Here is a 13,688-nt window from a genome sequence, read left to right as displayed (position 1 = left end):
TTGAAGAGACGGTGGCAGAAAAACTTGGAAGCACAGAGGGGCCTAGAGAGAATGCCGAAGAGTGGAAAAATGATATTGAATCCAAACAAGGGAAAAAAAAAAAAAAAAACCGCCACAGAGAGATAGTTTCCAGTTCTTCAGGCAGCGAGTCGACTTTATCGGAAAAGAGAAAAGAAAGAAAATCTCAAACCAATGCTACGCGTGGTGGGATGACTCCCCGGATGGCTGACCTGAATGCCATGCGGAAATTTGACGGAAATATTATAGCCACTTCGGCTGAGATTCATCTGAAAGAATTAGATACCAAATTAGATATGGCTATCCGAATTATTCAGTGCATAATATGCACCACAGTTTTTGGGAGCAAAAATTTTGGAAAATAGTGTGCATTATACATGAGTAAATACTAGGGTGGTCCTTATCGGGACCATTTTTTTTTTTTTTCAGTGGGGCACCCTGTGGTTAGGTTCTTTGTTAAGAGAAAGTAGTACAGTATTTTTTTCATAATTTTTATAGAAGTTTTAGGGGTCACTACCACATCATGAAGTTTTGTATTACCAAAGACTTAATACGGCTGTTCGTAACTTTATTATAAGCAACTTAACAACAATATTAAAGATTATTTATTTGCAAGCTAAATCAGTAAAAACATCAGATTTTAAACTTAAACTTACTGGAACTGTTACGTACAAAACTCTCAACTTAAAATATATGTACATGAGAATCATAATATATAGATGTACATACATTACAATAGCTAGGTGGATTTACGCGCATCAGGGTATTTTTGTCTGTACTGTTTCACCAGCAACAACAAGTACTGATTTTGTTCTTCATCCGTTGTATGCAATTTATTGTATTCCTCCATCAACGCCACTCCCCGCTCTGCAATATCTATGAGATCGACATCTAGTGTTATACACTTTGGACCATGATCGAGTCCTTCGCCATGAAAGGCATCCACCATCTTTTCTTTCGTTGCGAGAGTAACTTCATCATCGAAAAAAGCAAGTGCAACCAACTCTTTTGACAAGTACCACAGATGGTCTGTAAACTTCTTTAGAGCAACCTTGGCCATTGCTTGATTGATTTTTTGTACTCTTTTAAATATTTTAGAAGCTGCAGGTCATTTCTAGGTGCGCAACAACTAGAGGCAGCTTGAAACCAGTATCTCAGGAAAATTTTTACTGTAAATACACAAATATCACGAACTCCCTGCTCTTCTTTTCTTGTAAGCTTGAACTGGTCTCTATATAAATAAATCTTCAAGGAATATATCGCATTAGCCATCCATCTCCCATGATGTAGTCCCGCAGGTGCTCTAAAAGATATTCCTTCTTTAGGGATCCATCCAAGGAATATAATCGTAAGGCTTAATAGTTCCATGTAGTCATCTCGAGGCTGGAACCGTTCAAGCTGATTCTGGGCAAAGGAGATCATATCTGTGGTAATATTTCTAATATGTTTTATGGCAGAAGTATCAGTGGTAACAGTTTTAAAGTCAGTTTTCACTATTGTGCTCCAAGTTTTCTTAAATCTTTTGAAAATTAATATTTCTGGACCAGTGGATGTGCCAAGTGCCTGAAGAACTATTGCTTCTAGCATAATTTCCATAATGTGGTGGTGACAAGCCAACCATAACATGTCCTTTTCCATCTTCTTCTCCAACAAAATACACAATCCGTTCCTTGGACCAGTACTGGCTGAAGTAGTGTCCAAGCTCATGCATTTTATTTGATCGCAAAGTCCCCACGCTAATAATGTCTCATAAACTGTTGAAGCAGTTGCTTCTCCTGTCCAAGAAACAAGTTTTGGCACCGCAAGTAGCTGATCGATACTCTTACCTGACACTAGAATTGGAAGACGATCTACAGTTTCATGTCCACAAATATCTATCATTTTTCCGTTCCAGTGAATAGTAAGTGGCACGTTTGGCTTGAACACATTTTTTAAAGACTCTGCAATCTTCTGTCGAAACTTTATTCTTTCTCGACGAATGGAAGACTTGTTAACACTGTATTTCAAAGGATCACATCCAACACATTTAAGAGTAGTTGTCAGGACGACAGCTGCTTTTCGGTCGCTTAATTTTGCAACATCGAGATTAACAGCCAAATTAGTGTCAAGAAGTTTCTTTCTACTTCGTTTCTTTGGAGCTTGAGGGACCTGAAACTGAAGATGAATCCGATAAATCGCTTTCATTTTCATTTGAAGATGACAGTAGGACTGGATTTTGCTTAGTGATTGATTTAATACTCTGCTTCTCTCTCTCCAGCATTTTTTTTCATATGATACTTTTTCTTTTCAGCCTCAGCTTCTTTCTTTGCGAGTGCTTTAGCTAAGCCTACAATTTTACCAGGGTGCCCTTTCTGTCGCTGGGAAATCACGATGTTTCACTGAAACATCTTTACTTGAGATTTTAGAAATTCATTATAACTGAGGAAAAGGAAACAAGTTTCGAGAGCGCAACGGTAGTTTTTGGGGGAGGGGTAATAATGTGATTGCGCACTGCCATTACGTTAGCTTTATTATAGGAGAGCCAGGAAGAGCAAATGCGTAAAGTGTTATGCAACAGAGCCAAGCAATACATGGCTCTGTGCTTTCAGAGTAGCAGTTAGATGTGTTCGCCCCAAGTGAAAATTACTAATTATGACTAAACTTTGATCCGCGGTAGCGACCTCTAAAACGTAATGAAATGTAATAAAATTTTACTGGGTCTCATCTTTCAAGTAGGAGAAAGGAATGGCGTGGTGCCCCAGTAATATTTTAGAAGTTGGATTTTAAGGACCACCCTAGTAAATACGGTACTACAATATTATCCCGAATTTTCCATTTTCCCGAATTTTACATTTTCCATGCATTTTAAGTTCTTTCACCTTGGTCCCCTGAGTTCTCACAGGATGCCAGGGTTTTGGAAATGCATTGACAATATAATTTGAACTTATAGTTTCCAATAGTGATGCCACCAATATTGGTCAATGCAGATACATTGTATAAGTTCATCTAATTTATGTGTGGTTAACATGTTGCCTGCCAGGATGGTTTCACCAATTCCTTTCTCTTGCGCCGAAGTGGTTATTGAACTTTATTTCACAAATTCGCAAATTTTGCTTTTTTCTCCTGTAAAGAAATAGAACACCCAAAACACATTTATGTGCACTCGACTCCCCATGCCTTGTGTGCATCATTGCTATACTCATGACCAATGGCTTGCTAGGAAAACAAAGTGCAAGCCACATGATTCAGTCGTAATAATCAACGTGGCGTTACAACAGTTTCGGTTATTATGATTGACGTGGCAGAGAACGTATTCAAGAATATGACCTACCTGGCTTATCTATTCCCATTCCAAATGCGATGGTGGCTACTATAACTTGCAGTCTGTCTCGAACAAAATCCTCATGGACTTCTTTCCTATTCTTTAGGTTTTTGCCTGCATGGTACACTGAACATTTGATACCGTGAGCTAAGATAAAATAAAGAATGCACAACTGTTCAAATAATAAGTTTTAATATTCCTGTTTTAAAACATGGATTTCAACCACCTAAATCATTTTATACTATTTACAGTTGAACTATTTTGTCAGATACATAAAAGAACCTATTATCTTCAGAACATACTAATGTCCAAGTGGATCCACCTTCATTTTATGCAAGGTGTAAGGGTTGATCGTTTTGGAAGGCACTCACCTGGTAGAAGTTCCAATTGTTGGTGGGGGATATGAACAACTCCCATAAGCCAAGCGAAAACAATGCCACCCAGACACCACCACTTACTTTAATGAAGGCAGTGGATCTTCAAAGTTAATTGGTTGCATGAACAAGAAGAGCAAACTGGAAACTTGAAATGCTTGCCACAAAATAAAATATTTTAGCCTGATGAAAGCCTTGTAAGTAAAGCTGAAACATTGACACATAAATATGTTATACTAGGCCATTTCATTGGCTACTTCAGTCTGAGGAAAGTCAAGGTAACAGTATGCATCAAATTGTATGAAGTAAAAAAAGTAAGGTTTCCCACTTCATTAAATCAAGAAGACTTAGGTTGGCAGGCCATGTGGCTCGAATGGGAGAGGAAAGAAGAGTTTACTGGATTCTTGTTAGGAAATCTGATGTTAAGAGACCTGTAGCTAGGCCAAGACGAAGATGGAGGGATAATGTTGAGATGCACCTAAAGGAAATCAGTAGGAATCGAAAAGATTGGGTAGATCTTGCCCAGGATAGGGACAGATGGAAGGCTTGTGTTGCTGCAGCCATTAAGCTTTGGGTTTAAGGAGGCTAGAGGGTTAGTTAGTTAAGGTTTTCCACTGCACATTGCACCATGCTATGGAGGCACATGGGGGAAAGAGTGGCAGTAGGGTTAATACATTCTTGATATTGACCATACTGGAAGTGACAAGATCAGCACCTTGTTCCAGGCACCTTTACTTCATCACCACGTTGATCCCAGGTAACCATTGACGAGAAGGAGGACAAATCTCAGAGCCACTTATACAGGAACATAGACCGAAAAACTCCTACCTGAAAGGCACTGAATCCAGGCATCCTCAAGGAAGTCTTGAAGGTTTCCTGGTTGCAAATAACAAAGATTCTAACGGGATATCAACAAGACCAGTTCCATAGCCAGATAAGTTTCCATGCACAACCCAAGACAAACTGACCTTGTCAATATCCCAAGAGATCTCTTCATTAATAAACCCAGACTTCTAGAGTTTCTTAGAATATTAACTGATTTACTGACTTTTGAGATTTTAACTGATATTGATAAGGTACCAGTATAAAAGTTATCAATACTGATAATCAATATTCTACCTATTTAATATTAAATAACAAGTATGAGTGAAGATCCTAAATTGTTGATTATTGTTGTATGTAGCAAGATGCCCACTATGGGTTAGGCTTTAAAAACAAAGTACGTGTTTAGAAACTTAATTTATGAAACAACATAAATGAAAACAATAATAAAATAATGTGATCCTGTTTAATTACACTGTTTAAACACCACATGAGTAAAAATTATTGACAAATTCATGCATCAACAATACCTGATACTAATTAGGCCCCTTACTTTTATTCATAGCTCATTTTCCTGATTTTTTCATCATTTCCGGTCAACGGGATGACTAACATATCGGTACCTCACTTTATCAATAAAACTGCAATAATTTTATGATCACATAGTCACTCCCACACACATACATAAGACAGACAAGTACAAAAGTACTAAAACTATTCTTACATTTTTCATAGTAACACTCAAATCAAAAATCTATTCCTGAAAAACATCTGAAATTACATATTTAGTTTCTGGTACATGTGCTTATCGTTTTGTAGTATTTTCAACACAAGTGCTTTTACGTATGCAAACTCACCTCTCAACTCATCAGCGACTCTTTCTGTGGATTTCTTTGTAGGACAATAGATAATCGTTGGTCCTTCAAATTTGAAAGCTGATTCATCTTGAATTAACAAGTACTTCACGTCTTCAACAACATTATTGCTCTTCAGATTTACTTCCAAGTATAAGTTTGGTCTGTCAAACCCTGTGATTGTTATCAGAGCATTCCTAATGTAAAAACATATAAAATATGGAGAGACTTTAGATAATATATATGCAGTAGTACTAGGTATATTTGTACATTCATTTGTCGTAAGTAAACTTTTATAAATATTGAAGAATTTCAGTGGAACCCTGATTTTTATGTTCTCAGACTTTACATTTCATGATCCCAAGAGCGCATAATGCAGTAAAATTTTCCCAGATTGTGGATTTTTATGCATTATACATTCAATCTTCATAGTTACAGTAGAGCAACATGTTACTTTTTGTTTCTTTCAGATTTTACATTTTCCCTGCATTTTAAGTGTTTAAGCCTGTTCTCAAAAACATAACATCAAGGTTGCACTGCATATTTATTTTATTTTTTAAAAAGTTATAGTGTGTATTTGTGCTATGCAAATGAAAACTAAATGGATTCCTCTAACAGTAATGCACGATTCAAAATAAGATTGTTGACAGTGATCAGGAACAGTCACTGGAGGCAGTCTTTCTGACCTAGACTTCTGCCCAAAATCTCACGCATTATGTACTGGTTAGAATGCTTGCCACTCCATTCCATGGATATTTTCTTCATAATATTAGCCACAGCTAATGCACAATGGTGTTGAAGATTATCATTCACAAAAATGAAATATGGTTAGATTGCTCCAGAAAACAGGTGAGCACAATGGATGATGACTGTATAAATCCCTTCCATGTTAAAGTTTTCGAGATGTGTGTACATGATAAATGAATGTTTGTCTAGGATCATACCACAGTCTGATAATGATTCCAAATCATATACAGTACAAAGTTTACTTTCTACACAACATATATCCAGCCATCACCAGGAAACATGCCCATACAGCGCACACAAGAGACAGTTCTTAAAATAAAAAGTAGATGAAAAATGCAAACCGCATATAACAGATCAATGAATGTTCATTTATTTGCTCCCTGATAAGCTATGGTGGTTCAGTTGCTAGGGTGTTTGATTCCACACGGGAGACTAAGGTTCGGTTCCTGGAGTGGGTGACATAAGGTCAGGATTTTCCCAAACCTGTCTCTGCGTCAAGCACCTCTGGGGTTCACTCAGGCTCTAATAAATGAGTTCCTGTGGGCAAATTTGCAAGATTAGAGGCAGTTGGAGCATGGTGTTCATCACATTGGTTTTCAAAAAATGGTCACGATCGATATGTGTCGAGCAGGTGCAATGATCAGCTATTTGCTCCCACATAGCCAAATGGTTGACCCTTGAATACAACTGGGGAGTTACTTGAATCGGTCTAGAATCCTAGATAAGAACAGTTCAGGCATCACTCAATCAAAAGTCATTTGGAAGGCCATGGTCTTTGCATTCTAATAAATGAAATCTAAAAATGATCACCAGGAAAAGTACTTCCATTATATTTATAAATATCTAGCCTGTTGATACCATTTCACCAGCATTTCTAAATGCTTGCAGATTGTTTATGTACCCAAGTGAAAGTGCGACTCTTGTATTAGTGCCATTGTTTAAATACACAGACTTTTGCAATTCCAGTAGATAGCGTTGTATATCAGGGAGCAAGTTATCATTGTCAGCAGCGGTTAGTGTGCTGCTTGCACATGCTGAAACAAGTTGACTATGTATGGTTGTGACATGAATTAATCCAATCTGCCCACTGAGCAGTTATTCAATTTTTGATGGCAGAAGGCGTTGGTAGAGCTGAAATTTATAACAGTATGAAGGATGTGTATGGATATTAGTGTCTTTCACAGTGTACAGTGTTCAAATGGTGTAGTGGTAAGAGTGTGCCAAGATTTGTTGTGGTGCTTCTGCTGGATGATCGTCGACCACTCCCACCCACAGCTACCAACCTGTCACATCTTTGGGTCACTAAAAAAAGGTCTAAAAGGCTGCATGCTCATTAATGATGCTGTTGAAGACTGAATGTTCTTTGCTCAGCATATCCACAATCTAATAATGTGTTGGAACACTTGCTTGAACCAACAAGGTGACTATGTGTAGTGGATATGTAGCCTGTGTATCACTATTACTTCCTACATGCTCACATATTTCAACCAATAAACCATCCTGGAAAAAACAAAAGTCTACTACACTAATTAAAACTATACCTTTCCTATGTCTTTTTTAAAAGCTGTCACTACAAAAGAAGGAGTATAGATTTAATTAGTTCTTGAGTTTACGTTTTAAGTACACTTCAAGCACAGACAAGCTAATTGGGACTGGACCTACGGTTTATCATGGGATCCAAACCACTACGCACCTTCACCAGATATCAAACTTTGGATTTGATTATAAAGTGGCAGCTTTACCACTATGCCATCAGGGAAGCAATGTTTTCATTAGTGCTACCTCTACTTCTTATTCATATATTCTTCCTTTTTCTATTCTATGATTTTGATGAAACTGTAATATAATATACATGTATTTATAGCAATTCTACCATAATCAACTTTTACTAAATGAAATTAGCACAGACGATAAAATGGTTGCATACCTCAAATTTAAAGAATTGCAGATATCTTGTCTCACTGCAGGGGTAGCTGTAGCAGTCACGGCCAGAAAGGGCACGTCCGGCATCATTCTCTTCAGGCTCCCCAATTTCCTACCGAATTATAACAGAAACTTTAACATTCAAATCTTTTAACAGTACAATAAGAAAATGTGACAAGCCAAATGCATTTATCAAAGATAAATATCAGTACAAAGATTGCTGAAGATGAAATGAAAAATTCCTATTTCACAGAACTATGAATGTGTCAATGACTTAAACTGGTACACTTTGCACTAATAACATGTGCTAGTGTTTTTTTGAATATGTTATTAATAAGTACATCTATTTTATCACCAACAGGAACTATAAGTCCTTCCACTCACCCCCCCCTCCCCCCCCAAAAAAAACAATAGAACTTTCAGTTGTGATATGACCAAGTTTCATGCACTTGTGTCCAATTGGTATATGTTACAAATCTAAAGAATGTCAACAGGAAAAAGTACCTCCTGCTTACACACCTTCGTTGGCTGCACAAAATATGATACATATCTAAGACTTGTCTTTTCTACAAGTTCTTGTGTGACAGATACTTTCCAATCATGTTGAGAAATCTTTCAGGAAGCTAATAACAACAATTGGTGTCTAAGCTATGTCTAAAATGTCATTGAACAATCATACAGTGAAATCCCGATTTTACGTCCCCGCATTTTTCCCGCTTAATACGTTCATTCAGTCAGGCCCTGGCAAAGGGGCAGGGGGGAAGAGGTGCACAAGTTGCATTTGTCATACCTCCCATGAGAGACAGGAAGGGAAAACGGCACTTCTTGCATTCCCTGTGAAGATGAAATGGGCACACTGTTGCCAAACTGATGCTCTCTAAATGATGGCTTCTGTAGAGTTTGGGCACAATGTGTGTGACTGATGTCTCTTTGTTTGCCCTTCCCCTTCACAAAAACGTGAGTGGAAAATTGACAACAGGACTCGGATCTCCATTCGCTTCTTTGCCCACATATTTACGGAATCCTTCCTAGTTGACAGGAATGAAAAAAGGAGGGGGACTTGTTTGTAAAAACTTTTCCTTTCTTCTTGTTTGCAATGTTGAAAATGGAAAAAATTAAGGATTTGCCGTACCGGATAACAACGGCACTTTTTCTTCAATGGAAATTCGTTTAGATTCCTAAGGAAATATGATTGGATCTAGTTCGATTACACAGTGCAACAAATTTGAACTTTGTGTCTTGCTGCGAGATGAAAGAAGGTGTTCTTTACTAAATCAAATACGCTGATTACGAAAATGAAATCAGAAATGTTCCATCACGTACAATTTTTTCTGGAAAAGATATGCCACATGTACCACTTAGCCTATATTTCATTTAGTTAGCAATATATTGTAATTCATGAAAAACAAAGTAGCAACTTTCGTGACACTTTGAAACTACTCCATTACAGTACAGAAGGATCCTGTAGCTGGATTAAATACAGATCATGGAACAAAATGAATTGTTTGTATTACAAAACATAAAAAAAAGGTACGAGGAAGCCGCAAAAAGGTTGAAATGTACCTACAAGTTAAAAACGTGTCCTGGAAACTTTCCGTTTGTGGGTGGATGGTGAAACGTCTTGTAGTAGTGTCCAGCAGTAATCTGGCAAAAGGTTTGGTGACCACCTTCCCATATATCGTCTTTTCATGTCAGCGATATCTTTGTGAAATCGCTCACCATGTTGGTCACTCACTTCTCCGAGATTAGGCGGGAAAAAATCCCAATGAGAATGCAGAAAATGTATTTTCAAAGACATGTTGCACCCCATAGCCTTGTAACAGTCCAGCACGTGTTGCCGTCAGTTTCCTGTAATTGTCAAATCTGACGTTACACAGGAAATTGTTGCATACATCTTTTAGACAAGACAAGCTGCCTTATCAGTATCTGTCAGCAACTCTTCAAAGGTTATGTCTTTCATAAAGTCAGGAATCTGAGAACCATTGAAAATACCTTCTTTAATTTTTGCAGTACTAGTCGGAGAAAATTTGGACAGTAAAAATTGAAAACCCCTGACAAATTTGTCCATTGCTTTCACAAAATTCTTCATGAAGCCCAATTTCAGATGGAGCAGTAGTAGCACAACACTGTCTTTGTCAACAAGGGGTTCATGCGACACATTTTTTTACCCGCATTCAAGCTTTCAATGGCCACTGTTTCACTACATAATGGTCTTTCCTTGCCCTACTGTCCAAGTGACACAAGAAACAGCAATATTTTGTGTAACCAGTCTGCATTCCCAGCACGAGCCCCAGAACTTTGTGATCACCACAGATTTCCATTTGTGGTTCGAATAGCCAATATACTTCAGAAGTAGTCTCATGTTCTCGTAGGTTTCTTTTAACTGAATGGAATGGGCCACTGGTATCGAAGGTTTCTCGTTTCCATTATGCAAGAGAACAGCTTTGAGACTAGTTTTTGAGGAATCTATGAATAGGTCCCAATTTTCCGGATTGTGAATCATTCCAAATTCTGTAAACAGCCCATTTATGTCATTACAATATACCAGACTCTCTGCCATTGAGAAAAAAGTGGAAAGAATGTACAGAATGTTATACTAGTGTTTGGTTGTAGCAGGTTTTATCTTGAAGACGAGACCCAAGTAATTCTGCTTGCATTTTTTAAAGATTTAGATCTCTGACAAGATTGTTCAATTCTACCTGTGACAATGGCTGTGGTTGGGGCTGTGATGTAGATGGGGTGTAATCAAGATCTTTGTGACCACTACCGTCGTCTGTTTCATCTTCCAGTGTCCATTCCACTGGTGGTTTTGGAACTGGGAGAGAATCAGAATGCAGAACTGGGCGCATTGCAGATTCCAAATTTGGATATGAAACTGTGTTTTGATTTACTTGAGATTCCTGTTACTTTAGTTAAACAAAAGTAGCAATCCGTTATGTGGTCTCTAGGTTTCTTCCACAACTGTGGTACGGCAAATGGCATAGATGGGTGGGTTCCATGCAACCAACCTCTTAAATAACGGGAGCAACGTGAGCAACAGTTCTGTGGTGCCCAACACTTACCCTCATCTACCTTGGATTCAAAATACAACTCGTACGCCTTTTTGACGAGCAGAGAAATGGGATGTCTTTGAGACTTCGTCGTAAACTCACCACACACATAACATAAAAGGTTTGGTGAATTAACACACATCCTAGACATCGCTGAACACAATAAACACGCGAACACGCATAAACAGTATTCTTCACGTTAGGGAATTTGCACGACACACACTGCTTGATCCCACTAGCAACTGACTGATGCAAATAACTGCAACTCCACTATACCTCAACCAAGTGGCTATCTATCACTTCCCTCTCCACCCCTTTTCCTATGCAATGTTGAGCCCTAGTAACAGGCTGGGCTGATAAGCGCCGCGACAAAACATGCAGTCGTGCGCTGATAAAATGGTGTTTCCAGAGAAAAGTTTAGGTGATTGTGAAAAACGGTTTTCACTATCATCATCAGGTCACTAAACTCCATAGGAATCACATGTTTTTGTTCTGCGGCAATTTGCATTGTCGCACAGTGTTATTTTTAATCTGAAGGTTTTTCACGGACGCTATATCATTTGGTTACCAGAATGAAGTTGAAAATGCACAAGCTAAAGTTATCATTTTTTCCCTATGGGCAGATAGGGCAATATTTTACTCACTGATGGAAAAATAATTAAAATTAATTGTGTGGGGGAGGGAGGGCGAAGTTGAGATAAATGATTCTTCTACATGAGGAAGAATGTTTTCTCCATGCATATTCCGTAACTCGTATGTTGTAAAGTGATAGGGCCAAGAAAAATGAGTGAATAAACGAGGGGTGCGGCAAAATTTTCTGAGATAAGCCAAATTTAGTGTACATCTAAATGCCATTGAAATGCGTATTTGGGGCAAAATAGCAAGGAGGTTGCCCAGGCGTGCTGCTGATCACATCACCTTCAAATTGGCAAAAATCGAAGAATATATGGGGGTAAAGGCAGCCGGAGCATGGTGCTGATCACAGCATCTCTAACATTCCCCTATATATGTGTCACGGCATGGTGCAAAGTGCATGAGAAAATACCTTCACCTTTTTCTAATTTGCAGGGGGGAGGTGTTTGCTTTCTCATGCCCCTTATGGTATCATCACTAGTCTTGTAATTACTGAAAAGTGCCAAGTATTTCTGCACCGATTTTCTTGCTCATGTGGAAGTGAGAGCCCCTTACACAAGACATCTTAACCAATTAACATAATGGCGATAAGCGATCTCCCGTCTCCTTTCCTCTGACGTCTAAAATTACGTTGTTGCTTTTGAACCTGAATATCCACATTCAACGAACATAGCGTACAGCCAGTAAAAATAAAAAAAAAATAAAAAAAAGCCCATCTTCTCCCCACAAGAGCTCATTAATCTGCACTGTGCACAGCTATGCAGCAATTGAAAGATTCAACCCTTTTATCTTTCTTTAATGCCCGGCGTCGGATATTTTGCTCATATGTCGGAAGCACTGACATGACAGCATGCAAGAGCATCTAATCAGTGATCTTTCTCCCACCCTCCCTCCTTCTTTCTTTCTTTCTGCAACTTGGCCGGGAATGAGCACACTTGTGACAACCTATCTTTTTTCTTGTTCTTCTTTCATCTGATAAACACCTTGAACAAAGATAGCATTGCAGGAAGGAAATGCACATCATGCTAAGAATAATATAATCGCCGCTTATTATCGGAACGATTCACATGCTGAAAATAAATCTTGCGATATTAAACGTTGATGGGATGACAAAAAAAGAAAGAAAGAAAAAAAAGGAAACACGTTATTTACGGGGAAACTATTGGTGGAAGGGGTGTTTGCCCTCCGCGAGACTTCTAAATCCAATAATAAATCGTTGAATAACATGGATGTAAATAATAATCATAGGCATGCGCAAAGGGGGTTGGTGGGGGTCATAAGCCCCCCCCCCCCTCTGGCCAGTATTTCTAAAAAAAAAAAAAGAACATCAAAGGCAGGAAAAGATGGCAAAGTGAGGACTACTATAAAAAGTATACGTAACCCCATCCCCCCTTTCAAAAATCCTGCATGCGTCACTGATAATTTATTGCGGCGTCTAAACATGCGTAAGTTTGACAAAGCTTGTATTGTTCACTTCATGCTGTTGTGCTGATCGGGACTGGATACATATGCAGCTCAAAGTGGAATCTGAACCATTCTCCATATCTTCAGCATACTTTGATTACAGTATATAAAGATGCTTGGCACCCAGCTTGACACCTCTCCCCCTCCAATTACCCAGGACTTCTTAAAATAGCAACTAATTACCAGTTTACAGAGTAAACGGAGATCTCACACAATCAGATGCATAAACTGAACCTAATAGGCGGCAGTTAGAAGCAGCCATCCACCGTCCCTACGCTCGAAAGTGGGTCCTGTTAATGCGTCATTGACTTTCACAGCAAGTCTTGCATTTTTTTCTTAGAAATGTCATTATCATAGTTCTTTCCCATTGTTAAAAATTCTTGACACAATATACCCCATAAAAAGTCGATTGTGTAGTCCTTTCTTGCTGACACTTGAGTTTGACTCCTCCCTTATGCTTTCCCGCATTTTACGTTTTTTTATTTACAGGCCCCTGAAAAAC

The 13,688-nt window shown here is 38.4% G+C and overlaps 1 protein-coding gene across 2 annotated transcripts in view; it reads right to left on the bottom strand.

Moving 5' to 3' along the window:
* Positions 1-13,688, bottom strand: part of LOC145986353 (bifunctional 3'-5' exonuclease/ATP-dependent helicase WRN-like) — an 81,936-nt gene that overhangs the window by 52,026 nt on the left and 16,222 nt on the right. For both annotated transcript variants that reach the window (XM_083120229.1, XM_083120230.1), the window contains exons 7-9: positions 8,044-8,151; positions 5,373-5,566; positions 3,329-3,466 (exon numbers count right to left, since the gene is read on the bottom strand). In XM_083120229.1, the coding sequence (XP_082976355.1) occupies positions 3,329-3,466; positions 5,373-5,566; positions 8,044-8,151 (440 nt within the window). The remainder of the gene's footprint in view (positions 1-3,328; positions 3,467-5,372; positions 5,567-8,043; positions 8,152-13,688) is intronic.

The sequence above is a fragment of the Lepisma saccharinum genome, chromosome 4 (assembly GCF_977018435.1).
Source record: "Lepisma saccharinum chromosome 4, izLepSacc3.1, whole genome shotgun sequence".
NCBI lineage: Eukaryota > Metazoa > Arthropoda > Insecta > Zygentoma > Lepismatidae > Lepisma > Lepisma saccharinum.
Note: the sequence above shows the minus strand (reverse complement) of the source record. Positions and strands in the feature narration are given on the sequence as shown.